The sequence below is a fragment of the Lissotriton helveticus genome, chromosome 6, assembly GCF_964261635.1.
Source record: "Lissotriton helveticus chromosome 6, aLisHel1.1, whole genome shotgun sequence".
NCBI classification, from domain to species: domain Eukaryota; kingdom Metazoa; phylum Chordata; class Amphibia; order Caudata; family Salamandridae; genus Lissotriton; species Lissotriton helveticus.
Genome location: NC_136067.1, coordinates 491,886,157 through 491,913,307, shown reverse-complemented (window position 1 = coordinate 491,913,307; position 27,151 = coordinate 491,886,157). Strand labels below are relative to the sequence as shown.

The following is a 27,151-nucleotide window of genomic DNA, read 5'->3' as shown; positions in this document are numbered from 1 at the left end:
TTGCCATTCTGAGCACGCTACTACCTATTTGGCTACTCCCTTCTCTGAGGTGGTGTATACTGCTCTGTATTCCCCACTGTCCTGCACGAAAATACACACGTTTGGAGTGCTGTTCCCACTGTAAGTTCTGGTGAATGCCTCCCTGGCACTGCCCCACATATGAAGGCTCTCTCATGGTACTACCTTTCATGGGGTAATGATCCCTCGTGAGAAACCTTCGCAGGTTGCTACTTTCTTAGTTTATTTATTGTGCTTCTGTCTCTTAGGTGCTATTTCCTTCATGTGAAACCCCTCTTTAAGTGCAGAATTTCTTTTTATCTCTTCCCGGTTTATTGGTCATACTTCTAGTACTGCTCTCATTCTGGTGCCATCTCTTAAGCACTGACCCTTTTCTGTGAAACCCCTGTCAGAGTAATGTTCCCTCTACCTTCTCAGATGCTGCAGTCTATGATACTGCCCTCTTCAGGGGTCCATTCTGCCACTACTGCCTCTCAAACTGCTCTCCCTTCAATTGCCTTCCCCTTAAAATACTGCTCCGTCTTTCTCTCAATGTGCTGTTTTTCTCAGGATGCAGTCACATCCCTGAAAATATCCTCTTTAGGTGCAGCTTTCTCTAAGTAGGCAATTCCATAACCAAGAGCCTTCTCAATGCACTATTGTCCCTTTGAGATGCTGATGAAGACTTCATGTGATGCCCTTCTCTGGGCACTGCTGAGGGTTCCAGCCTAGGAAAGTTCTCTCTGTGTGCCCCCACCCTCTCCTACACTATATTTATAGTGCTCTCACCTCTCTGAAAACTGTCGGACTACTACCCTGGCTTCTCCTTCTGGGTGCTGTCTTCTGTCAGGGTACTGCCCCCTTCTTGTAAAAAACCTCTCTAGAAGCAGCTTTCTTTTAGGAGCTTCTTCATCCTAGGAACAGTCCTTAGTGCAAGATAATAAGATTCACACAAAAATATTTAGAAAGCCTACTGCATGAAATTCTGTAGTCCATGCACGTAGCGTCTATCCAACAAAATTGAAAAACAGCATCCCCTATGCAAAGAATCTCCAAAAGAAACACAACTGTAGTGATGTGAATACACTAGAGGGGAAACAGGGGGAGCTCAATGAGAGATTCCGAGCGCGAGGATATAGCAAAAAAGTTTTGGATGTAGCGAAGGAGAAAGCAAATTCGAAAGCGAGATGATGTGTTGTTCAAAACAAGGAAAACTAAGTCAGCTGAAGTAGGTATGGGTTAAATGAGGATAAGAGGATACTCAGTCCGCCACCAGAGACTTAGGTCAAAAGTGACCCATTCATTGGTTAAATTGCACCTTAAAATCCCCAAGTAACATTTAGACAGGCAAAATCTATGCGTAATGAATTAGTAGTAAGTAGCCCAGAAAAAAATCAAGAGGAATCATGGTTGACGGGAAGTCCTGGTTTCCAATGATGCCACAGATGTAAAGCCTGTCGCTATGGGCTGAACACCAGGGAGATTGAGACACCTCTTTTAAATACTCCAACGACTGTTCGTAAAGCCTACAATTGTAGGAGTAATTTTGAAGTTTATGTATTACAATGTGGGAAGCACAATTTGCAAGGTTCAAGTTAGAATATTTGAGCACCTACGAGCCATAGCAATTGAGGACAAGAGCTACCCAGTAGCCTGTCATATCCATGAGATTTATAGGGGCAATGCTCTGGAATTAGTCTATTATGTCATAGATTTAAGTCCAAGGAATTCCAGAGGAGGAAATTGGGAGCGCCAGCTTAGGAGACTGGACTCTCGATATATAGTAATCCTCAACCGTAAAATTCTAAATGGTCTGAATTCGGATAAAGATCTATTTGTTCATCTGTAAACATTTGTCTGTGCTATCTCCAAGGTTTTTTTTAACAGTAGCCATTAGCAGACTGCCAGATATGAAATAATGAAACTTTGCCATGTAGAAACACTTTGAATAGAATTTTTCTACGTTTTTTTTAATTTTCTTGCATATTTAACTTTTTTTAATAATAATTTTCACTATGCTTACTGCCTTGGTAGTATAGACTCTCAAACTTATCCAAGGTTAACTTTGAAGGTAGACTTTTCAATAATATGTTGTTTTTTTATGAATAATGAGGGGTTTTTAGAATTTGCAAATTTGAACTCTTATAGTTTTTCAAAGGCTAAAGTATGTAGTGGATGCCTTTTTAGTGATTATTTGAATAGAATAGGAGGAATTAATACCAAATGATGCATTGCTGATTTACCCACTTGGGGACTGTGACATTGCATATAAGGAAACCGCATGGAATCCTCTCCAATCAACGTACAGAATATGCTGTATAATGGAAAGGTATTTTATGGCTTTTTTTGTGAGAACCTGATCACTTGGGAGTTTATTCGAAAAATTTGGGATTGAAATGTATATGTACAAATACGTTGCAAATTGTTTTAAAAAAAAAAGACCTAATTCTAAAAAGATACAATTGTAACAAAACCCAAACATAAAATGAATTAAGCCAGCTTTTGTACAAATGTTAAAAAGATGAGGTTACTTAAATGGCATGTTTTTATTAATTTATTCATGTATTTATGTGTTGAAGATTTGAGATGCACAAAAGCACTTTATAATTAATGTTTTCTCTCGTCTGAGGAAAGAGAGTTAAGAAAACTTGAGTGTTTCTTTTATGTCCACACCATCGTGCGTGGTAACCATGGCAAATTTAAAATGCAAGTGCAATGCTGTCTCTTGTATGTGAGCAATCCGGATGATTCTGCTGAAACATGTCAGAGCCTTCTGAAAATAAACGTAACAAATCGGATCCCAGCTCTGTCGGTGCCTGTCCTATGTACAGTGGAGCAGGAGTAATAGTGTGTGTGTCTGTGTGCGTGTGCGCGTGCGTGTGTGTGTGTGTGCGCGCGCGCGTGTGTGTGTGTGTATATGTATATGTATATATATATATATATATGTGTATGTATATATATATGTGTGTATGTGTATATATATGTGTATATATGGTATATATAGTTAGGATTGTTTTCCATAGGGAAATCGCAACATTCTATTGGGAATAACTTTGGCGCCGGTTGAGGAATCTTCCTGAAATTTTCCTTAACTTTGCCTCGCGGCGCTCCGCTCCTTCCCTGAAAGTTTGGGGGGGGATTCGTCAAGCGGGGGCCGAGATAAAAGGGGGGTTCCAAAACGTGTTTTCCCCATGTTAATTTCCATAGGGCGGTTGGACTCACTTTTAGCACGAATGGCTGAATGGTTTTCCACCAAACTTGGCAAAATTGTAGGGACTGGTAGCCCGATGTGCCTTTGCTATGTCTCAAGATATGTGCTCCAGTGGTTTTTACGAAAATTAACTTTGAAAAAATATATATTGGGCTACATTGGGCTATATATATGTTAGAGCCCAAATGTAGCCCAATGTAGCCCAATGTAGCCCAAAGATGGCCACCAGAGAAAAAAAAAAACAAATGTAGCCCACATATCAGCCAGATGTAGCCCAACTATAGCCCAATGACAGAATGTCCCAGAGTGTTCTAAAGGACAACTAGAGCGCTAACAGTCTTACCTATGACAAAAGTATGGCACACCTGAAGACATCTTGATTGGAATAAAGTGTTAACACTTAAAACATTTAATTTGCAAAGGAACAAAATGAGGGGGTTCATTTTGCCATAGAAATTATGATTAGTGCTGAAGAAAGAAAAATTAGGGCACATTTTGAGTGACTTCTCAAATCCTCTTATATTTCATTAAAAAAATTCTGATATGCAGTCTCCCAAGATGGCCACCAGAGACAAAAGAGCCCAAATGTAGCCCAAATATAAGCCAGATGTAGCCCAACTATAGCACAATGACAGAATGTCTCAGAGTGTTCTAAAGAACAACTAGAACGCTAACAGTCTTACTTATGACAAAAGTATGGCACACCTGAAGTCATCTTGATTGGAATAAAGTGGTAACACTTAATACATTTAATTTGAAAAGGAACAAAATGAGGGGTTTCATTTTGCCATAGAAATTTTATATTTATATATATTCACTGATAAAAACATAGGTTACACACCAGTTATAGTTAGGAATTAGCATTTAAAAAACCTTTGAAATTCACTGAAAAAACCATAGGTTTCACACCAGTTATAGTTAGCTGGAAATTTTACTCGCATAAAACCATTGAAATTCCCACGTTATAGTTAGTTGGACTCACTATAACTTGCACGTATGCAATGCACTGCTGATGACGTCACATATTACATCACTCATGCATATATTTAAATATTTAAACATTACTCGCTAATATATGTATTCACTAAGATACACTTAATAAGCCAGTTAACCAATCAATTTTTTTTTAAAAAACACTGAAAAAACCATAGGTTTCAGGCCTTATATAGTTAGGAATTAGCATTTAAAAAACCTTTGAAATTCACTGAAAAAACCCTAGGTTTCAGGCCTTATATAGTTAGGAATTAGCATTTAAAAAACCTTTAAAATTCAGTGAAAAAGCCATAGGTTTCAGGCCTTATATAGTTAGGAATCAGCATTTAAAAACCCTTTGAAATTCACTGAAAAAACCATAGGTTTCAGGCCTTATATAGTTAGGAATTAGCATTTAAAAAAAAACTTTGAAATTCACTGAAAAAACCATAGGTTTCAGGAGTTATATAGTTAGGAATTAGTTTTTAAAAAACCTTTGAAATTCACTCAAAAAACTATAAGTTTTAGTGGTGTTATAGTTAGCTGGACATTTTACTCATACAAAACCAATGAAATTGCTCCTATATAGTTAGTTGTACTAACTATATTTCGCGCACCCGCAATCCACTGCTGATGATGTCACATATTAGATCATTCATGACATGGTCAGTGACATCACTGATGACATCTCAAATGCCATCACTGATGACATCACTGATGACATCATCCACGTGACAATCACATACACCTTTTCATACACTATTACAATTTTTCATCACTGTTTGTAAAATACAGAGTATCATATTTAAATCCATTGTCACAGCAATACAAGTATCTAAAAATCCACTCAGTGATTCATAGATGTATACACACATCTAATCATTTAACTATGGATTCACTCATACATGCTGTCAATGAACTATAGAACACTATCAAAAATACTTATACATCTATATCGACATTAAACAACAGCACGCATCCTATTCACATATGAAGTCATCCTACTCACTTATGCAAACAATGGATCATACTTACATATTTACTTAGCAAAACACTTATACAAACACCACTTCTTCTATTCATTTAGATAGTAAGTCATACTTAGTGAATTATAAAATCATTATTACAAGTATACAGTTATCCATACAGTCACTCACACAATCATTGTGTCTTATGTATACTTATTTATATACAACAACTGACACATACTCTGCCTTTTATTTTTCTAGTTTGTTGGACCTGTACCTTTGAGAAATATATTTGCTCATCACCACACCGATAAAGAGATTCCCTCACCCAAACTGTTAGAACATGTAGTTTTAACTTCATATATCTACTGAATCAACTATTCACACATCTTTGGACAGTCACACACGCCCCACCGAACCACACACACTTTCACACTCCCATACAAATACTCAGTTAACTAATCAATAACTAATATAGACTTTCAAATAGCTAGTAACCAACTGTAGAATCAGTTTACACAACAACTGACAAAGTGATACAAATATTCACACAGTTTAGTCACTATCCACTATATTTAGTGAGACATTATAAATTGGTCAAGTAAACAGTCAATTACACTACTACTAAATCCTCCATCCAAATATTTATTTATATATATCCACTCATTCTTCAATGTAAATTGCTATATATATAATGCATATTTAAATAACGAAGCAAACCACATTCACTGGATGATGTCATCAGTGATGTTATTTGAGGTGTCATCAGTGATGTCACTGACCATGTCATGAATGATCTAATATGTGACATCATCAGCAGTGGATTGCGGGTGCGCGAAATATAGTTAGTACAACTAACTATATAGGAGCAATTTCATTGGTTTTGTATGAGTAAAATGTCCAGCTAACTATAACACCACTAAAACTTATAGTTTTTTGAGTGAATTTCAAAGGTTTTTTAAAAACGAATTCCTAACTATATAACTCCTGAAACCTATGGTTTTTTTTCAGTGAATGTGTATATATATATATATATATATATATATATATATATATATATATATATATATATATATATATATATATTACACATACATACACAGAGGTGCATTCAATGTCAGATTTAATCATTTTAAGGAAATATAAGCGAGCATTTACACATGTGCACACACTGTTTACAATAGTCCGCCAGTTTTATCTGTACCTACCCCCTAAATATCACTTTTAGTGATGCCACAGGATATGCCAAATTGGAGCAGAAAATGTCTTTCGTCCCTTGCAAAGTTTTATGGTTGCGGAAGACATTTTCTACTGGAGCCAGTTGGAGGGGGGACGGGGTGTTAGCAAAAAAGATGTAATACCCATTCAGAAAAAGTTGTCCTGAACCTAGCCGGCTCATGTTCCAACCAAGCCAGCATTATGTGCATGTAAAATCAAGTACAGCGATCATCAGGGCTCCATTTGGAAGCTACTGCTCCCTGGAGAGAAATGTTTTGATGTAACTTTTCTTTTTTATATAACGGGAACTTGATAGAAGGTAATGGAACACATGGACACCAGGACATATTCATTTTTTTGTGGGCATGGGGAGATAAAGTTATTTGCCCAGAATCTCACAATGTTGACTCAAACCTGATTCCCCAGTTCCAAAGATGGCAGCTCTAGCATTTTTCATGTGCTTAATGGATACATGTTTTTACTGTATGTAAGAATGTTTTCTAGTCATACATGTATTTACAGATTACATTAGCCCAGGTAATTCTTTTTGTTCAATATGTCCAGGCAGACACGTGCTCAGTCTTGCATAAGTCTGGTTTCATACAATGGAGAGTAATAGGCCTGTGTCTGTCGTAGAACACATTCCAATTACTCCAGGGATCATTAAATCCCTATAGAAACAAGCACTGGGCTCCTTTAAAAACTAGAAATGTCAGGCTCTAAATGTTGGCATTCCAATCGACAATTCGAATATGTGATCCAAATGTATGTATTGAGCCAAAGGTTTGAATTCTGATTGACCAATTCCATTGCCTATTTCCGAATGTGTAAATTGCAATTGAATATCCTGAATTCTGAACGCCTATTTGAGACTTCAAGTCCACAAATGTAAAAATCTCCACATATTTAAATCTATCCAACTATTATTGTTTGTCATTTTCACATTTCAAATTTGCGTACACCTAGTGCACAATTTTATTTGAGGTGAGTTCCTTGGCATTTATTAATGAAAGCTGGCCCGCAAATCCTGGTTGATCCTTGAAACCAGAATTATAAAATGATTAAGTTATTTCACCTCAGAAGGATGGAAGTCTGAGTCGGCTCATATAGCTGCTTATTTAGGAGTGAAAGGTTGAATATAGATGTCTGCGTTGAGTACATGTATCATTCAGGGTACCTTAAATGAAGAAATCATAAACCTTTTCGTTAGCAAATCCCTTTAATTGAAAAACAAAGTTCACATTGGCAGGAACCCGCCAAATGGTCCCGTGCCAGGTGTGCGTGGCTGGCCCAGGACTGCAAGTACCAGAATGCACAGCGTGGAAGAGCTACTCACAACTGACATGGCATGCCTCGAGATTTGAGTGTTGCATGTCTCGGACATTCCTGCACCCAAAGAACTTGGTGACTGGGGTCTGGTACCGATTGGTCTATGACTTAAAGCATCCTGATAAGCGGGAGAAGGGAGATGTCAGACAAAAATTTAAAAAAATGAGCATGGGCAAAGCAGAAATGCTAGTGGTCAACGCCTGACCAACTGGCTTTGATAGTGCTTGTTATTAATATTGCATATATATGAGAGGTGGAGAGACAGTTTATAAAATCAGCTGTAGAGACAGACAAGTACAGACACCCAGCCCTGCGTTCCATGCACAACATACAGGACATACAAAATGCATCAGACGCCAGAGTTGCTATCAGAGGGGAAAGTGTTGTAGCAATGAGCCTATAAAATAGTATCCAGCAGCTCAGACTGATAACCAGATGCCTGTTTTCCATTAGCAACAGGAGCCCACGCAAGTGTCACTTGTGGGAAAATGCGCATTACTGGGGCTACTCCTCCTATTATTCCTTCTGAAATTAATACAATATAAATGCGCCAGATCTGCAAGGATGTACATCCGTCGTCTCCAGGTTGGGTTTGATGATGTAATGTTTACCAGCACTTCATTCGAAAGAAAATAGATATGCTAATCTGCAAAGATTGAGTTGCAGACACGCAGCATCAATCCTTCGATTTGACAGTATTTTAGGGGCTTATGCAGCCTTCGCCTGCCGTGAGTTGTACATCAGAAGGGCTGTCTCAGAACATATGCAGGTGTATTCACTCTTAAGCTTGTTCTAGCACACTGCTCTGCAATATTAAACTGACCTAGGTCAACCATGTCCAGACACCGACGATAAGTTTTGGTAGAATACAACAGATCGAGAGGAGACCGCGCAAGTGCTGTCTAGGCTTAACCTAAAAGCACTACATAAATGACAATTCTCATTAACTACTTGCGAGAAACCGGTCCTTATAGGGGACTGCCAAGTGTTGGTTTGCCCATGTATTTCAGCTTTGTTCTGTCTGTGTAATCCTTTTATGGTTGTCTCTACTTCCTCCTTCCCTAACAGCTTTCTCACATTCAGTGTTTACTTCTCTATTAAGAAAATCACTTAATTTCCCATTGCTTAAAAGTGAACGTGACATTTGTGCTATAACTGGTGCGCTCTATAGAAACAAGGCCCACGTAAACAACGGGACCAATGCTTCTGGAAAACGCTTGAAACATGTACCAGCCCAAATTAGGACTTCAGTTGATTTCTGAATGTAATCATGAGTAAATTACATGGAAAAGAACTGCACATGACAGGAGGTATGGCAACACTAGTCAGAAGATAAATAAGTGTTCGAGGCATATGGACTGCAGATGGTACATTTATGAATAGATCGCCATCTGGTGTTGGGCTCGGATGATTGCACTTGTTTTTCTCTTGGAGAAGTCTTTTGTCGTCACAAGACCGATGACTCCTCCTTTGGGTGCTAGTGCGCATGGGCATCGGCTCCATCCTTAGATTGTTTTTTTCCGCCATCGGGTTCGGATGAGGATCGAAGCGCTCCGGATCGACTTCAAGAAAAAAGCTATATTTCGGCGCGTATTCCCTTTCCAATTCGACGGTATTGTTATCGAGCGCGAGTACATTTCCATTTCGACGCGCTTCGACGTCAACAACAAAATCTCCAACTTCTACGTCGACGAGACCGGGAGGCCTATCTCGACGTAGTCTAGCCTGGAGTCCATGGAAAGGACTCCTTTCAAAATATGTCCAACGTGTGGTGCTAAGTTCCCACACAAGAACCTACACGAGGTGTGCAACCTCTGTTTATCACCTGAACACGAATCCAGGGACTATGAAGCCTGCGCGGCATTCTCCTCCAAGTCGACGATTAGAAACCGTCGAGCCCGAAGACACGAGGCGTTGAGAATGCAGTCAGAGGCAATCCCGGAGCTGTTCGAGGCCCAGCACCCCGAAGAGGAAGAAGAAGATGAGGACGAGTCGGGGTCGGAAGCGGACGAGTCTGACGTCGAAGAAATCGATGTTCATCAAACCGTGAGTGACGACGTCCCTTTACCAAAAAAACGACCCCGTTTGGTGTTAACCCCGCCTTCGAGCCCGGTCAGACAACCGAAAAAAGTTTCCGACGCCCCGCCTTCGGGCTCGGCAACGAAACCGAAACACTCGGCCTCCCACCATGTTGGATCCGAGAAGCGGTCGACCTCGACATCGACACCGAAGCTCCATACCAAGGAAAGCTCGAAGTCGAAACATTCCATGTCGAAACCGAAACATGCTTCCACGTCGAAGACTTCCTCGACACCGAAAATATCGGATTCGAGCGAACTCTCGGTGCCGAAAACACAAACTGACAGTCAGAAGCAAAAGCACCTTTCGGAACCAAAAACTTCGGTACCGACACAGGAGCATCAGACAGATCCAAAACAAAAGACTTTGTTAATTGTTCCGCAAACTGGCAAGGTGGTGACAAAACTGCCTAAAAGAGGAAGAATAAACAGTTTGACGACACAGCTCCTCCTCCTAAAAAGAGAACAATGGGGACGAATACAACTCCTCCCCTCTCTCCACAACCTAAAGACACACCCTCTTCTCCTCTTCCTCACACTCCACGGCCATCTACACCTCAAACAGATGTAGAAAGTGACACAGGGGAGGGGGAACTTCCTCGGGATGATGACGACACTGTCCCAGAAGATGCAGACCCATGGGAAGATTATAACGCAGTGTCAGATAATGATAATGACCCTGAACTGTATCCCTCAAAAGCCTCACCACCTGATGATAATACAGGTTTTGCACAATTAATTAATAGGGCAGCAAAATACCACAAGGTAGACTTACATGCGGAACCTCAATAGAGGATTTCCTTTTACAAACACTACCTGCTGCACAAAGAACATCAGGAACACTACCAATGCTTAAGGGTCTCCTCAATCACACATCAGAAATATTCAAAGACCCTGTGAGGACTAGGGTATTAAACCCAAGAATTGATAAAAAAATATAAGGCAGCCCCAAAGGACCCAATATTTATCAAGGGACAAATACCTTTAGACTCGCTAGTCGTCACAAATGCTCGTAAGAGAGCAAACTCATTAACTACAGGAGAAGCTCCTCCTCCTGACAAAGAGTCCAAGTTAAGATGCCTCTGGCAAAAGAGTTGCATCCCAAGCGGCAAACAGCTGGCGCATAGCTAATACGCAAGCGCTACTTGCACGTTATGATAGAGCTCATTATGATGAGTTAGAAAAACTCATTACACATCTCCCTAAGGAACATCAAAAAAGGGCAGATCAGCTCATACAAGAAGGGAAGATAATAACTAACACTTCCATTAAGTGCGCCTTAGACGCAGCAGACACTACAGCAAGATCCATAAACACCAGTATCATGTTAAGAAGACATGCATGGCTCAGAGTCACTGGGTTCAAACAAGAGGTACAAACATCCTTTTTGAACCAGCCTTTTGATGGGAAAACACTGTTCGGCTCAGGTACAGATGAGGCGTTAGAAAAGATGAAAAAAAGATACAGAAACGGCTAAGTCAATGGGAGCATTGCAACAGCCAACTCAAAGGGGTTCCTTTCGTAGGTCCACCTATAGAGGCGGATCAAAGAATACAGGCACAATCCAGCAATCAACCTCTTTTACACCAACATCACCCAAAGGTAATTCTAGAGGCAGTTACAGAGGTAACAACAACAAAGGTAGAGGTCGTGGAAAGAACAACAACCGCAACTCTCCTACCCCAAAACAGTGACTTCATACAGCCCCCTCAGATCATATAACACCGGTCGGGGGACGCCTATCAAAGTTCCTACCTGTCAGGGAAAACATCACATCAGACAGGTGGGTGAGATAAATTATCCAACATGGTTATTGCCTAGAACTCACAGCTACCCCACCAAACATCCCCCCCAAACAGTGTCCAATGAGTCAAGATCATCTAACATTGTTAAAACAGGAAGTACTATCACTACTACAAAAGCATGCCATAGAGAAAGTTCCACAACATCAACAGGGAACAGGAGTATACTCTCTATACTTCCTAATTCCCAAAAAAGACGGGTTTCTAAGGCCAATACTAGACCTCAGACCACTCAATGCATACATAAATTCGGAACATTTCCACATGGTCACGCTCCAACAAGTACTTCCTTTACTGAAGAAAGGGGACTTTCTTTCTACACTGGATCTAAAAGACGCTTACTTTCATATCCCAATTCACAAAGCCCACAGGAAATACCTCAGGTTTGTTGTAGAAGGACAACATTATCAGTTCAAAGTCCTTCCGTTTGGGGTCACAACAGCACCACGGGTGTTCACAAAATGCCTAGCAGTGGTTGCAGCTCACCTAAGAAGACAACAAATCATGTCTTCCCTTACTTGGACGACTGTCTAATAAAGTCACAAGAAGAATGTCTTCAAAACACACAAAAGACAATTCAGTTGCTGCACCAGCTAGGGTTTACGGTGAACTACACAAAATCCCACCTCCAACCAAACAAGGTTCAACAATATCTAGGGGCTACTATAGACACAGAAACAGCCAAAGTATACCCCAAACCAGTCAGGATTCAAACAATGCTTACATTGATTCAAAGATTTCAACAACAACACTCACTAACAGCGCGAGTGTTCATGCAGCATTTAGGGATGATGTCCTCTTGCATACTGCTAATACCATATGCCGGACTAAAAATGCGTCCGCTGCAAGAATGTTTAGCAACACAGTGGAATCAGGCTCAAGGTCAGATTACAGATCTGGTGTTGGTAGACGACTGCACACATCGCTCTCTGGAGTGGTGGAACACAACAAACATTTCCAAGGGGCGGTCGTTCCTAGAACCAATTCCACAAGTGATACTAACAGCGGATGCATTGCTCACCGGATGGGGAGCGCATATGGAAAAATATACAGTACAGGGAAGATGGAGTGTACAGCAAAAAAGACTGCACATCAATCATCTAGAACTACTAGCAGTGTTTCTAGCATTAACAGCCTTTCAAATGCAGATTCTCAACAAAGCAGTCCTGATCAGAACAGACAACATGACAGCAATGTATTATATTCAAAAACAGGGGGGAACGCACTCTCTCCAACTATCCAGACTAGCGCAGGAAATTTGGAGATGGGCCATTCCTCAAAACATCTATCTGTTAGCCGAACACCTACCAGGAGTTCAAAATCAGATAGCAGACATCTTAAGCAGAGAGTCAGAACAAATACACGAATGGGAACTGCACAACCAAATACTGAAGCCATTCTTCCAAAGATGGGGACAACCAGAGATAGATCTCTTTGCCACTCATCAGAACGCAAAATGCCAAAGCTTCGCATCCAGGTACCCACACCACCTGTCGCAGGGCAATGCATTATGGATAAATTGGTCCCAACAAATTTGCATACGCTTGTCCCCCTCTCCCACTAATTCCATTAGTGGTTCGAAAACTGCAACAACATTCAATGACCATGATACTAGTAGCACCCACGTGGGCACGACAGCCGTGGTTCACCACGCTACTGCAACTCTCACAGGTGCCAAAAATTAAGAATCTTACCCATGCACCTTACACAGAACCATGGAGAAATAATGCACCCAGATCCCAAACAACTGAACCTAGCGATCTGGCTCCTGAGGTCTTAGAATTTGGATACTTAAATTTACCTCCAAACTGTATGGAGATCATTAAGCAAGCGAGACGTCCCACCACCAGAGCATGCTATGCAGCAAAGTGGAAAAGGTTTGCTGTATACAGTAACAGTAAAAACATCAACCCTCTGGACGCATCAACAAAAAATATTATTTGCTACTTACTACACTTACAGCAATGTAACCTTGCTTACACCTCCATTAGAGTACATCTTGCAGCTAAAGCAGCGTACCTGCAAAACAGGCAACATCAATCCCTGTTTAGAGTGCCAGCAATTAAAGCCTACATGGAAGGCCTCAAAAGAGTCATTCCACCAAGACTACCACCTTCCCCGGTCTGGAATCTCAACATAGTACTCACCAGACTAATGGGACCACCTTTCGAACCTATGCATAGGTGTGAAATACAATTCCTTACATGGAAGGTGGCCTTCCTTATAGCCATTACCTCCCTCAGGAGAGTGAGTGAATTACAGGCATTGACAATACAAGCACCATTCCTACAGCTACACCAGAATAAGGTGGTTCTTAGAACAAATCCAAAATTCTTGCCTAAAGTAATTTCAGCATTCCACATCAATCAACCAGTGGAACTACCAGTCTTTTTCCCAAAACCACAGACGGTAGCAGAGAGGGCCCTACATACATTAGATGTCAAAAGGGCAATATTGTATTACATTGAGAGAACACAAACTTTCAGGAAAACCAAACAACTATTTGTAGCGTTTTCCCCAACACATAAGGGCAATCCTATCTCTAAAGCAGGCATTGCCAGGTGGATTGTAAAATGTATACAAATATGTTACATAAAAGCAAAGAGAACATTAACTGTTCCTCCTAGAGCTCATTCTACACGTAACCTAGGGGCATCTATGGCATTCTTAGGAAACATTCCCCTAGATGACATATGCAAAGCAGCAACTTGGTCTACACCACATACCTTCACAAAACATTACTGTGTTGATGTGCAGGCAACACAACAAGCTAGAGTGGGCCAAGCTGTACTAAAAACTTTATTTCAAACTGTTGCAACAGACACTGGTGACCACCGCTAGGGAGGTAACTGCTGTATAATCTATTCATAAATGTACCATCTGCAGCCCATAAGCCTCGAACGGAATATGCTACTTACCAGTATGCATCTGTTCTTGGCATAGACGGCTGCAGAGTGGTACATGCCCTCCCTGCCTCCCAGGAAACCTGTGTCTGTTCCAACACTATCTTATTTAGATACACTTACATGGGCATCTCTTTCTGTATTCTATTATACTACTCCATCTAACCCTACTATGGCAAAACAATCTAAGGATGGAGCCGCTGCCCATGCGCACTAGCACCCAAAGGAGGAGTCATCGGTCTCGTGACGACAAAAGACTTCTCCAAGAGAAAAACAAGTGCAATCATCCGAGCCCAACACCAGATGGCGATCTATTCATAAATGTACCACTCTGCAGCCCTCTATGCCAAGAACAGATGCATACTGGTAAGTAGCATATTCCAACCAAGCAGTCCGATTTCCAGATGAGGCATTAAGAAAGAAAACCAGCAATTTTTGGAGAGAGGATGTGGCGTGACATGGTGAGCTTCGAGCCGTCTGCGTCAGTTCTCCCCATGCAAGCAAATGGGAAAAAAAGTGCAACAGAAATAGACAAACAAGCAATAATACATGTAACAGGGACAGTCTCTAGGGGCAAAAACCACCCACAGGAATGAGGTACAAAGGTGAACAATTAGCCACATAAAGGAAAGGAATTTTGAAAAGCACAAACGGGAACACATGGCAAGCAAGGGGAGTGCTTAAAACCCACAGAGGAGTTAATGCATGTTTCGAAGAGACCGCGCATGCACTGCCTGTGCGAGACCTAAATAAGTATGCTTATCTTCCTTGAAGAGAAGAAAATAGTGCTGGTGCATCTCACCATTTAAATAGTGCTAAGTGCTGTGAATGTGTTTTGAGGGCCATACATTCTGGGCTACTGCAGCAGCAGGAATAGTGGAAAAAGAAACTGGTTCCCAGTATCCCTCACTTTCGCCATTCCTTGACCCAGTGTTGTTTTCCCACTGTCATCATCTTCCCACTCCTTGCACTTGTTGCACAGTGCCCAAATTGAGGTCAAATTTGTCCCCTCAAGGAGAAGTTGTAGCTGGTCATATTCAGCTCAGTCTGAGAAAGACAATGGGAGGGGGGGGGAGGGCTGAAGAACTTTTAGCCCAATGGGCGTTGCATGCTTTAATGCCTAGGGAACCCCTTCAATGGTGTGCTGAGTGAAGACTGCACACATTTCAACATTGTGCCATTGCCTCCTGTCCTCACCGGTGTCCTGGATCTGAACATGCTCTGCTTGTCTCGATACAAGTGACAGTACATTGCCATTTCATTTTCTGTAGAGCTCCTTCCATCACCTTTGTTTAGGTTGTGAGATCGGCATTAGTTTTTAGTTTACATTAGCTTTGGGTCATGTGTCTCCAAAATATTATGAGGCACTTCCTTTTGAGTTTGCTTATCTAGCATCACACAGGTACTTTTCTGTCACTCGTGCTCACAGAATACGTTTGCAAAATGAGTGCGTAAACAGAAAATATTGTCACTGCTAATGCATCATCCGCTAGCAGTTTATCAAACTTAAGCAGACTACTGAGATTTTATGACTAATCTGATTTCCCTTTGCAGATTTAGGAAATTGGAAGTCAATGGACTAAAACCGCACACCACAACACTATTCCACAATTAAATTGTGTGCTTGTCATGGGTTTAGTAAATGTTCAGTTGCTTTGTTTTGTTTGCTAAGTAACAAATAGCATTTTGCTGAGGTTTTTGAATAAAATACAAACTGAGAAGAATGCAATTTTTGTAATCAATGTGTCAATATTAGAACTTCTCAGAAAATGTCACCTGTTCATTGTTTATGATTTTATTCTGCCCTCATGTCAAACACCGGCTGTATGCATTCTTTATTGTGTTTTCAGATCCTAGGGTTAAAGGATGGCTATTTTTGGACAACTACATCCCCACATTTGTCTTCACTGTCTTGTACCTGTTAATCGTTTGGCTCGGACCAAAGTACATGAAGAATAAACAACCAGTTGCTTGCAGGGGCATTCTAGTGGTGTACAATACTGCCCTTACTTTGCTGTCGCTGTACATGTTCTATGAGGTATGAAAAGCATGATTCCTTGAAATTAGTGACTGTATCTTTCTCTCTCTCTCCCAGGCCATTTCTCTTTCTACATCTATTTGTCTAGCTAGGGCCTATAATGGTTGTCCTGATGTACTGAATTATATTACGTATCTCTTGGTGAGGGAAAGAGATGTGTGCAAAACCACCCTGAGCTAACATATTCACTGCTGTTGGAAATAACCCTTATAGGAGGGTCACCAACAGATGTTATGCCTTTCTCCTTCCCTTTTTACTGAATTCGTTTTCTATTGGCTTTGGGATACTGGACACTTTACCAATGATAACCAGTGCTAAAGAGCACGTGCTCTTTCCCTAACAAGTGGTTACATTGGCTTATCCACAATTTGCATATCTTATTTACTTACAATTCCCTAGTAAAGTGCACCACATGTGCCTATGGCCTGTAAATTAAATGCTACTAGTGGCCCTGCAGCATTTAAGTAGCCCTTCAAACATGTCTCAGGCCTGCCATTACAGAGCTTGTATATGCAGCGATGAACTGCCATGTTGACCTAGCAAGCTAATCTTTTTGCCAGGCCCAAACCTTCTTTTGTTAATACATAAAAGTCACCCCTAGGGAAGGCACTGGGCAGCTCAAGGGCAGGGTGCTGCATATTTAAAAAGTAGGACATGTACTTTTAAGTTTTACATGTCCTAGTAGTGAAAAACTCCCAAGTTAGTTTTTCACTACTGCAAGGACTAACTCTTCCATAGGATTACACATGTTTTAAATATAATTCCCCATTGTGAAGAGATGGACTTTTCAAGTTTGGTGTCTCTGGGCTCGCAATTTAAAACCAACATTTATGATGAAGTCGGATTTTAAATTGCAGTTCTGAAAATGCCACTTTTAGAAAGTTGACTTTTTCTTAATTTAGCCATTTTGTGCCTGCTGTCTGTTTCTGAATACATGTCTGGGGTGGGTGACTGCTGGGCTTTGTGCATTCCTTCTAGAAAGCGACGCACAAAGGGTGCTTAGATGTGAATTAATTGGCCATCCACATCCTGATGGGCCATCCTGGGCAGGATGGGAGGGAGAGCTGGGCACCGCCTCACACTACACCTTAATATGCTGTGTCCTGTCCCCACACACAGGCCTGCACACCTCCCTGTATTGAGTCTGGAGCCAGTGTAGGTACTTTGTGCACTTCACAGGCCTTTCTTTAAAGCCTCCCCACTTCAGAGGCACAACTGGGTATATGTACTGGCCCTCTGACACCACCACTTCAGTACATTTTTGGACCTGTGAAGAATCTACCAGGAAGAAGAATTGCTGTACTGCTGAAGGACTGCCATGCTGCTTGAGTCCAGCTGCTTTGTTGGACTCCTGCCTTGTTGTGCTGTCCTCCTGCCTTGCTCTGCTGCCCTCCTGCCTACTGTTCCCCTGCCTGGGTGAGAAGGACTCGACCTACATCACTTGAACCCAGAGTTACTCTACGGGCTTGCTACCTTGCCTACTGATCTGAAGTGTCAGGGACATAAAAGACTTCCAACTTACCTGCATCTGCACCTGGACTCTACCATATGTGAGTCTGCCCTGCCAAGTGGTGCCTTCCCAGTCCTGGACCCTTGGAAGTGAGGCCTAAGGTGCTTCTTCAGCCAACCCACGCATCCTCATCCGAACCGACGCATCTTTGCCTTTGCGGGGATCAGAACTTGCGCAACTTCGCCTTTGTGTGGATAGAAACTGGCGCATCCTCATCCTTGCGTGGATCGGACCTGCCGCATCACTTTCAGAACCTGCGCATCACTCGCAGAATCAACGCATCCTGTGCTACAGGAGTACAGCCGATGCATCACATTCAGTATGAGAGATTCCCCTCTGAACCGATGCATCAACGACTTTGCTTGGAGAAAACTATGCATGTCTTTTGGTTGCGAGATCAGCACCGACGCATCGCCTCGGCCACGCCCTGCATCTTCCTCGACGTTGACTCAAACCAGGCTCAAGGTACTTTTGTTAAGCGGGCCTTAGTGGCCCTTGCTCCATCGCGGTCTGCCTGAAATTTTGACTTTAATCCGTTCCAGCCCGACCAGATTTCTCCAATAGATGCTTATTTCATCTAAGTGCTATTTTACTGTTCATTCTTTAAAAATTCTTATCTCAAGGTCTACTTATTGGATTTATGTCACTGTGATCTTGTTTTATTTATTAATTTAAGCTCCCTTTTTCTAACCTGGTGTCTAATTTTTTTGTGGTGTGTTTTGACTGTTTGACTGTTTGAAGTGTTGCACAAATACAAAGGTTAATTTAGGGTTTGCTTTACACTTACCCTGACTAGAATTGAGGTTGCTTCCTGACTTGGGCTCATACCCAGTCAACTAACAACCCAATTTCCAAAATTGGTTATTAGCGGTGGGTATGAGACTTGTGCTTGTGCAGTGCCAAACGGTGACTTGATATACGCTACTATTCCATATCTAAAACCATTACTAGTTTTAACTTCTTCTGTTTTTTCTCAGTTGGTTATCTTTCTAAATTTGACTCCTGCTTCATCTTCGAGCTCTTGGAACTCTTGGAGTCTGAGGAGGAGGACCCCTTTGCAGCTCTAGGACTAGAGAATGTAGAACCCTAGTTATGCCTGGACACTCCACCACTGCCACCAATATTAGAAATTGGGTTGGCTCTGAGGCCCCAGCTGACAGTGCAAGGCTCTACCTAAGCACATTACAGTAACATCACACATCCCTGTTGCTCAGTAGCAACACTCCCACACACGTACATATGCACCCCAACACCTTCACTCCGTATATTTTCAAAATCCACAACACAGACAGCCATGCACACAAGTGATACAAAGCCAATACACAGAGCAAACGTTTTCCAAGATATACTGTGTATTGACCTCCACAGAAGTGACATGTGAAAAAGGAGATGCTCAGAATGCATCAGTATTCAACCTCACTTTCACTCACTTGCTCAAGTCATCGTGTCACCTGGGAGACCTCACGTCTTCAGGGTATACAGAAGACTTAATCATACTTCACTTCCGCAGGTGTACTTCCCCCATATGCCACCCTTCAGGTTCTAACTTCACCTAGTGGTACTTTGCTTCCACGGCGTACACCACAGTCATACCCATACTTTGATTATACAAGTACACTACTGACATACTCATATTACACTTTGTAGGATACTCCCGAGGCATACCCAGACTTCATTTACATACCCATATTACACTTACACAGTGTATTGCGCAATCTTCTCCATTCACCTTTCCGTAAATGCACATTTCAATTTCTATCTCAAATATATGTCAACATAGTATGATTTGGTGACAGAAGAATAGTGGGAACAACTCCAAACATTAGCTTTTGTATTAAGGTGATAAAAATTACACCTTACTTGCCAAACATCTGATGGTGTACAGCACTACTATGCCGCTCTGCATCAAAATAGTTAGCACGCGCATTAATAGACAATGGTTATTATTTTTGCAGAACAGTGTAACAACAATACCCACCACTACTGGTCCTTCCACTGTTCTCATCCATTAAATTCCTTAGTTTTTCTGGTATTCCTTAACCCTTTTCCTGTTTTGAAAACATGCTTTACTTAAATACCAATATCCTCATTACAGTCAGTTTCAGTGGTGTCTTCATAATACCCTATGACTCTCAAAGTGATCGATACACAGGACATCATAAACTAGAACAGTGATGACTCTCCTTTGTTTTTTTATCTGCTGTTCAGAAAGAAGGGTATATTGCCGACCAAACACATTTATTTTCCAGTTTCAAGCCAGAACAAGGTTTGACTCCACAGATGAGGCCTTCTTGTGATAAATCACATCAAGCCCTGAACACATAGACATTGTTCTTAGGTGATGTCTTTGCATGTCAGCTTGTTAGAGTAGCAATTGCACAAGAGTCAGTCAGTGGGCACATGTATATTAATGACAACTACACCATTTTGCTTAGGAATAATGCATGCACTCAAAATATGACTCCTCACCTAAAGACCTTGCACTCAAACATTGCGTAATACTTTTGCCACATTCTTTGTATTTTGAGCATTCTCAACACATAGCAGCTCCACACCACTTATGCTACGACAGTTGATATTGTCTCACCCAGTCCTTGCCCCTCTGTCTGATCAAGGACCAGCAGCACTGATGAGAGAGGAAAACTTGCTTCTGTTCAGCTTGACACTTACGAACATGCCTCCTCCCTGTCTACTCATTCTAAACCAACGCCAACCATTCGCCAACCTCAAACCCCAGCGGAACTCCACCCCCCTTCACACCATAGAGCCCCCAAGCACCCACTACCACTATCCCGAAGACACCACCGCCCTCGCTAGCAATCTCTCCACCTCTCAGATGAAGACACCCTACCTCTCGTCCTCTCCTACAATTCTACACTTGACACCCCAAGCCTGATAGACCTCACTGAAGAGGAAATCCTTGCCATCCTCCCTGACTACAACTGTACCCCAGCTACCCTTTGTCCTCTAGACATGAGTAACGAACATGCCATCAATATGGTCACTATCAACCCCAACAGATCGACTACCCTCTGCAACAGAAGTGTAGTCAAAAGCAACCTAGCACCAGTTCTCCTGTCCGCTCTGTCCCCCAACACTCCCGCCGATCCCTCTCTATCTGGTCTCCTAATCAATTGCCGATCGGCCTTTAAGTACGCCACCGATATTGCTGATCTCATCCTGCACAAAAACTTTGACTTAGTAATTCTAACAGATTCCTGGCTCAGTGATTCCTCATCTCTGTGCCTGGACCTCTTAGTCCCTCCCAACTACAACATTGTAAGACTGGACAGGCAATCTAACAAAAAAGGAGGAGGCATCACATACATCTACTGCTCTAACCTCCTTGTCACTGAACTTCTGGAGGATTCCACCAACTCCTGTGAATACCTCGCCCTTTCCAATTGCAGAAACTCCACCCAACTGTGCAACTTGCACATCTTTTACCACCCCCCATGCACGAACGACTCCTTTACCGGCCACCTTATGGAACTCATTACAGCTAAGACCTCATCCAGCTCTAAAGATATTTTCCTTGGTGATTTCAACCTGCACTAGAACAACCCCAAGGATCCTCATGTCAACACCATCAAAGACCTCTTGGCCGATCAAGCCCTGAGCCAAGCCTGCTCACCCCCAACCCATTCGAAAGTGGCCATCCTTGACTGGATCATCTCTAAGGAATCAACAGTCAAGCTTATCTCTATAGACCCTTGCAACTGATCTGACCACCACGCCATCGCCTTCCTACTACCTGGCACCCGCAAGTCAAGGGCAACGCAACTAGTGATTCCTAAACGCTGGGTCAGAGACACTAAAACTCTGAACCACAGGGAATTGGAGGTTCGCTGCAAATCAGACCCCACCCCTCACATATCACAACGGTCAGTGACCTCAACGATCACTACTCTACAACTATATCGAACATTCTGGATGACTTAGCCCCACTAAAACTAAAGAGAACCCAAATCAAAGACAGGAACCCCTGGTTCACTGGATCCCTCAACAATGAGAACAGAGCCCTCCGACAATCCAAAAGACTCTGGAGGCAGCACCCCTCTGTAGCACATCTAAAAATTCTCCACCAGGCCAGAAATGCCTACAACCGGAACATCATCAACTCAAAAAAAGAAATCTTCAGATACGAATTGGGGAACGCCAAGAACAGACCCAGCAAGCTCTTCAAACTGGTCAAACACCAATTAAAATAAACTGACCAAAACCACGAAAGAAACCCCCAAGTCTTTAAAATCATCCGAGGAATTCCCCACCTTCTTCGCTGACAAAGCCACAGCCTTCGGAAATTAATTTAGTGCTGCCACACCCTCTCTAGTCCTTCCAAACCTGCCTCCTCCTCCGGTGCTTCCCCCACTGACTTCACCTAAAAATCAAGCAATCTGGACCGATTTCAAACTCTTTAACGAAGACTCTGTTGCAAAAATCCTATCAACGTTAAACCTGATCAACCATTTTAATGACACTCCCCCCCCCCCCCCCCCCAACTGCCTAGAGGCTGCCGCCCAGTCTAGTATTCCTAGCTGGATCGCAATAATTAACGCCTCTCTGCAGCAGAGATCCAATCCTGACTCTCTCAAAGCCAGCCAAGTCTTCCCCATTTTGGAAAAGCAGTTGCTTGATCCAGCCTCCCACGACTACTTCAGACCTATCTCCAACATACCCCTCTTAGCTAAAGTGTTGGAGAAATGTGTACAACAGCAACTAAGTCAACACATCAACAACTTCCACCTACTTGATGACTTCCAATCTGGATTTAGACCGGGGCACATCACCGAAACAACCATGCTCCACATCTTTGACGATGCCATTCAAGCCTTTGACCAAGTGAAAACCTGCCTCCAAATCCTTCTAGACCGATCTTCGGCCTTCGACAAGGTCAACCATGTAAAACTACTCGAACGCCTCAATCTCAGAATGGTATTGGGTGGCTCCATTCTTGAATGGTTCAGATCCTTCCTTCAAAACCGATCACAAAGCATCCTAATCAATGGCAACCTATCGGCTCCCGCTCCGGTCATGGTTGGAGTCCCTCAAGGATCAACCCTGTCCCCTACCCTCTTCAACCTCTACCTTGAACCTCTTGCCAAAGTCCTACGCTCAGCGAATATCTCCTACCATATGTATGCGGACGACATTCAGATCTACATCAAAACCTCATCCCTCGAGGAGATTCTCTCCCTGAACAAGGCCCTGAAAGAGACTGTCCAATGGCTCGCCTCCAATCAACTCAAACTCAACACAAAGAAGACATAATTTCTCCAAATTTACCCCCCAAAAACCAATCCCGAGATGCAGACATGGATTAAGGCTATCACAACCTTAGATTGCCCACCGACCATCTGGGAATTACCCTGGACAGAAATTTGAACATGCGGGACAACATCAACGTGATGGGCAAATCAGCCAGATTCCACCTGGGCTACCTCAGGAAACTGAAGCCCTTCCTCAACACTGTCGTCCTAAAAATGGCAGTCCAAGCTCTTGTCATCTCCAGACTGGAATACGGCTGGCCTACCCTCTCTGGTTTACCTAAGGTCTCCCTGGCACCTCTAAAAGCCTGCCTCAACACTGCGGCCAGACTTCTTACCAACTCAAGAAAATTCGACCACATTTCTCCACACCTGAAAGCTTTTGACCTGGCTTCCTTTTGAGGCTAGAATACAGCTTAAACTGGCATGCATCACACACAAGGCCTTATACTCAAACTCCCCTGCTTATCTTGCACAGAAATTGGTGGTATCCAGAGGAATCAGAAACTCCCATTTCAACCTGCACGCTGCACGCTTCCGGAAAAGTAAAACCGCCCCAAGAATATGGAACTCTCTCCCACGCCCCATCAGAAGAATGCCTTCTCCGGCATGCTTCAAGAAGGAGGCCAAAACCGTCCTTATGGGTAAATTCCTCAGTTAAATGTTGCCCTCTACCAGCACAGAGACCCTGATCAACTCCTGACTAGTGCCTCCCCTCGGATTACCTAGTCACCGCTCCAAGAAACCTGGGGACTTGTTCTCGAGTAACTATAATATGCAAACTGTACATACGTGTCCGCTATCCTTTATATATCCTGCACCCTGCCCCTCTTTATCTTTTGTATAGTATCGGGATTCCAAGCGTATTGTACAGTGTTATGATTCCTATAAAGCGCTCTGATACCCTAACGGGTCAAGTTTGCGCTCTATAAAACACAAAATAAAATAAAGACTTTCTACAAGTCCTCCCCCTACAGCACCCTTCCTCTTGCTGCTTGACTATTCTTTGGCAGGAGATCCATAGTTCTTTCCTGCAGTATGGAAAGACCCTGGTGTTGTGTACATATAACAACATGCTCCTCTCCTCATTTTACCATTGTGGGGTACCCAATGAGTTTTGATGTAAAGTAGACCTGTGTTATGAGAATCCTGACAAGTGCTCTACAGTGATTGTGTATGGTACTCATCAATAGAGCGCATGATTCTGATGAGTGACAAAGGTGCACTGAATAATGGTATTCATCTTGGCATGGGTGCCTACCGACCACATGACTAGGCTACTGAACTTCAAATGCCTTCTGGAAGCTGATTATAGTAGTGAAGTGCAGACTTTTTTTACTAGAACCACAGTGAAGTGATTGCTTACTGGATTGTCCTGCTGAAGTAATGTATTTGATGGACAGAATGCAGAACAATTTCATACATTCACCCCAGTACAGAGATCTGGACCTAGATCCATTGTTTGTTTTGGTAAACATCACTTACAACGAAACTTTTACAACACACTACCATTACAACGCGGTCATTACAACGCAAACTATTACAACGCATTGCTCTGGGGGGCGCTCTAGGATAGGGAATAGGTTAATTTACTATCCAATAACCTTCCCTAGTGTCCACGGGGACTGGAGTTGGAATAGTAAATTAAACTATTCACTATCCAGCACCCAAAAGCGCTATGCGTTGTAATGGTATGCGATGTAAAAACCGCGTTGTAAAGGCAGGCGTTGTAATAGCCTGCGTTGTAACGTCATACATCCTTTGTTTTGCTCACCATGCTATTCCTGTTTGAACCCAGCCATATGCAAATCAGTCTTGACCCAGTGCCCAATGAGAACAGTCCAGCCCGAACAGCCAGGCCAGGTCTTCCCTGGACTGGAAACAAGCATCCTAGGGCCGTTTATGGGTGTTTCACCGCTCATCAGCCAGGATAGCTAGACTCCAGTGGCATGGAGAGCACGGAACCCACATCTGAGCATACCCGTCCCTCTCTGGGTGACAAAAATTGCAAAAAAAACAATTGATGGGCAGAATGCAGAACAATGCAGAACAATGTCATACCCCAGTACAGAGATTTGGACCTAAATCTATAGTTTTATTTTGCCCACCATGCCATTCCAGTTTGAACCCAGCCATATGCAAATCTGTCTTGAGCCTGGCTGATGAAGGGTGATGCCCTGAAACCAGTCCCAAGATGCTTGTTTCCGGTCCAGGGAGGACCTAGCGTAGTAGTTCGGGCTGGACTGTTCCCATAAAGAACAGTTTCAAGACTGATTTGCATATGGCTGGGTCCAAACTGGGGTGGTGTGGTGAGCAAAATAATTATGGATTAAACCCAGATCCCTGTGCCTCGGGGTGAATAATTGCATTTTCTAGCATTCCGTCCATCAACTCTTTCATTTGCATATGTCACCCTAAGTAGGAAGGGTATGTCCAGACGTGGGTCCCGCGCTCACTACACCACTGGATTCAAGCTATCCTGGCTGATGAACGGTGTTGCCCTGAAACCATTCCCAGGATGCTTGTTTCCAGTCCAGGGAGGTCCAGGCTTGGCAGTTCGTGCTGGACAGTTACCATATGGAACAGGGTCAAGACTGATTTGCATATCGCTGGATCCAAACTGGGGTGGTGTGGTGAGCAAAAAAATTATGGATTAAACACAGATCATTGTGACTGGCGGTGACTGTTTGTATTGTCCAGCATCCCGTCCATCAATTGTTTCTTTTGCCTATGTCGCCCTAAGTGGGAAGGGTATTCCCAGATGTGGGTCCCGTGTTCACTACACCTCTGGATTCAATTTAGCCTGGCTGACAAAGGTTGATTCCCTGAAACTGGTCCCAGGATGCTTGTTTCCGGACCAGGGAGGACCTGTCTTGGCAGTTTGGGCTGGACTATTCCCATAAGGATTTGCATATGACTGGGTCCAAACTCGGGTGGTGTGGTGAGCAAAAGAATGATGGATTAAACCCAGATCCTTGTGACTGGGGGTGAATGTTTGCATTGTCCAGCATTCAGTGCATCAAATGTTTCTTTTGCATATGTCACCCTAATTGGGAAGTGTTAGATTTGGGGGTCTCTAGTTGGAAGAGGTATGTACCTTTGACCAAATAGGGACCCTTGCGTCAGGGTAAGGGGGTACACTCCCAAAATAACCCCTGCTCACCCCCTTGGTAGCTTGGCACAAGCAGGCAGACTTATCTCAGACGCAGTGTGCAAAGCATTTGTGAACACATACAATAACCCAGTGACAACACTACAGATGGACACCACACAAGGTATATAAATAAGTATTTTTATATAGACTTAACACAAGACCACAAACTACAAAAATCCACAATACTGAACTTTAGAATGGTCGAATTATCTTAGTTCTCTTTAGATGTAAAATGCGACACTTTAAGTTCAATGTACCTTTGGTTGCATAACTCTATACAATGAAAGTGTTGCAGGGAAAGTGATGCATCGGTTCCTTACACGCAAGAACGGTGATGCGTCGGGTCCCTACTGCTGTATAGGGATGCGTCGGTTCTTCTCGGCGTGGGGAGGTAATGCGTCGGTTTCTTACTGCACTTCTGTGGCGATGCAACCAGCAGCGCATGATGCAATGAAGATCCGGTGCAATGAAACACAAATGGTGTCTTCTTCTTGATGCGACAACGATGCGTGCACGCCCGACGGCCGTGCGGCGACTCAACGATTCTCCTGAGTCGCGACAGGCCCTGCGACACGCTTCTCTGGTGATGCGACGGCATCTGCTGCGACGGCGACACTCTGCTCCGGTGATGCGATGCGCTTTGGGTGATGCTATGGCGACAGCGGTGGCCCGCTTCTCCAGTGATGCGACGACATCGACGGCGA

At 42.9% G+C, this 27,151-nt stretch overlaps 1 protein-coding gene across 1 annotated transcript in view; it reads left to right on the top strand.

The window, feature by feature from the left end:
* The window catches only part of ELOVL5 (ELOVL fatty acid elongase 5), a 517,949-nt gene that overhangs the window by 55,546 nt on the left and 435,252 nt on the right, over window positions 1-27,151 (top strand). The window contains exon 3 of the mRNA XM_078647945.1: window positions 16,329-16,516. Coding sequence (XP_078504071.1) covers window positions 16,329-16,516 — 188 coding nt within the window. The remainder of the gene's footprint in view (window positions 1-16,328; window positions 16,517-27,151) is intronic.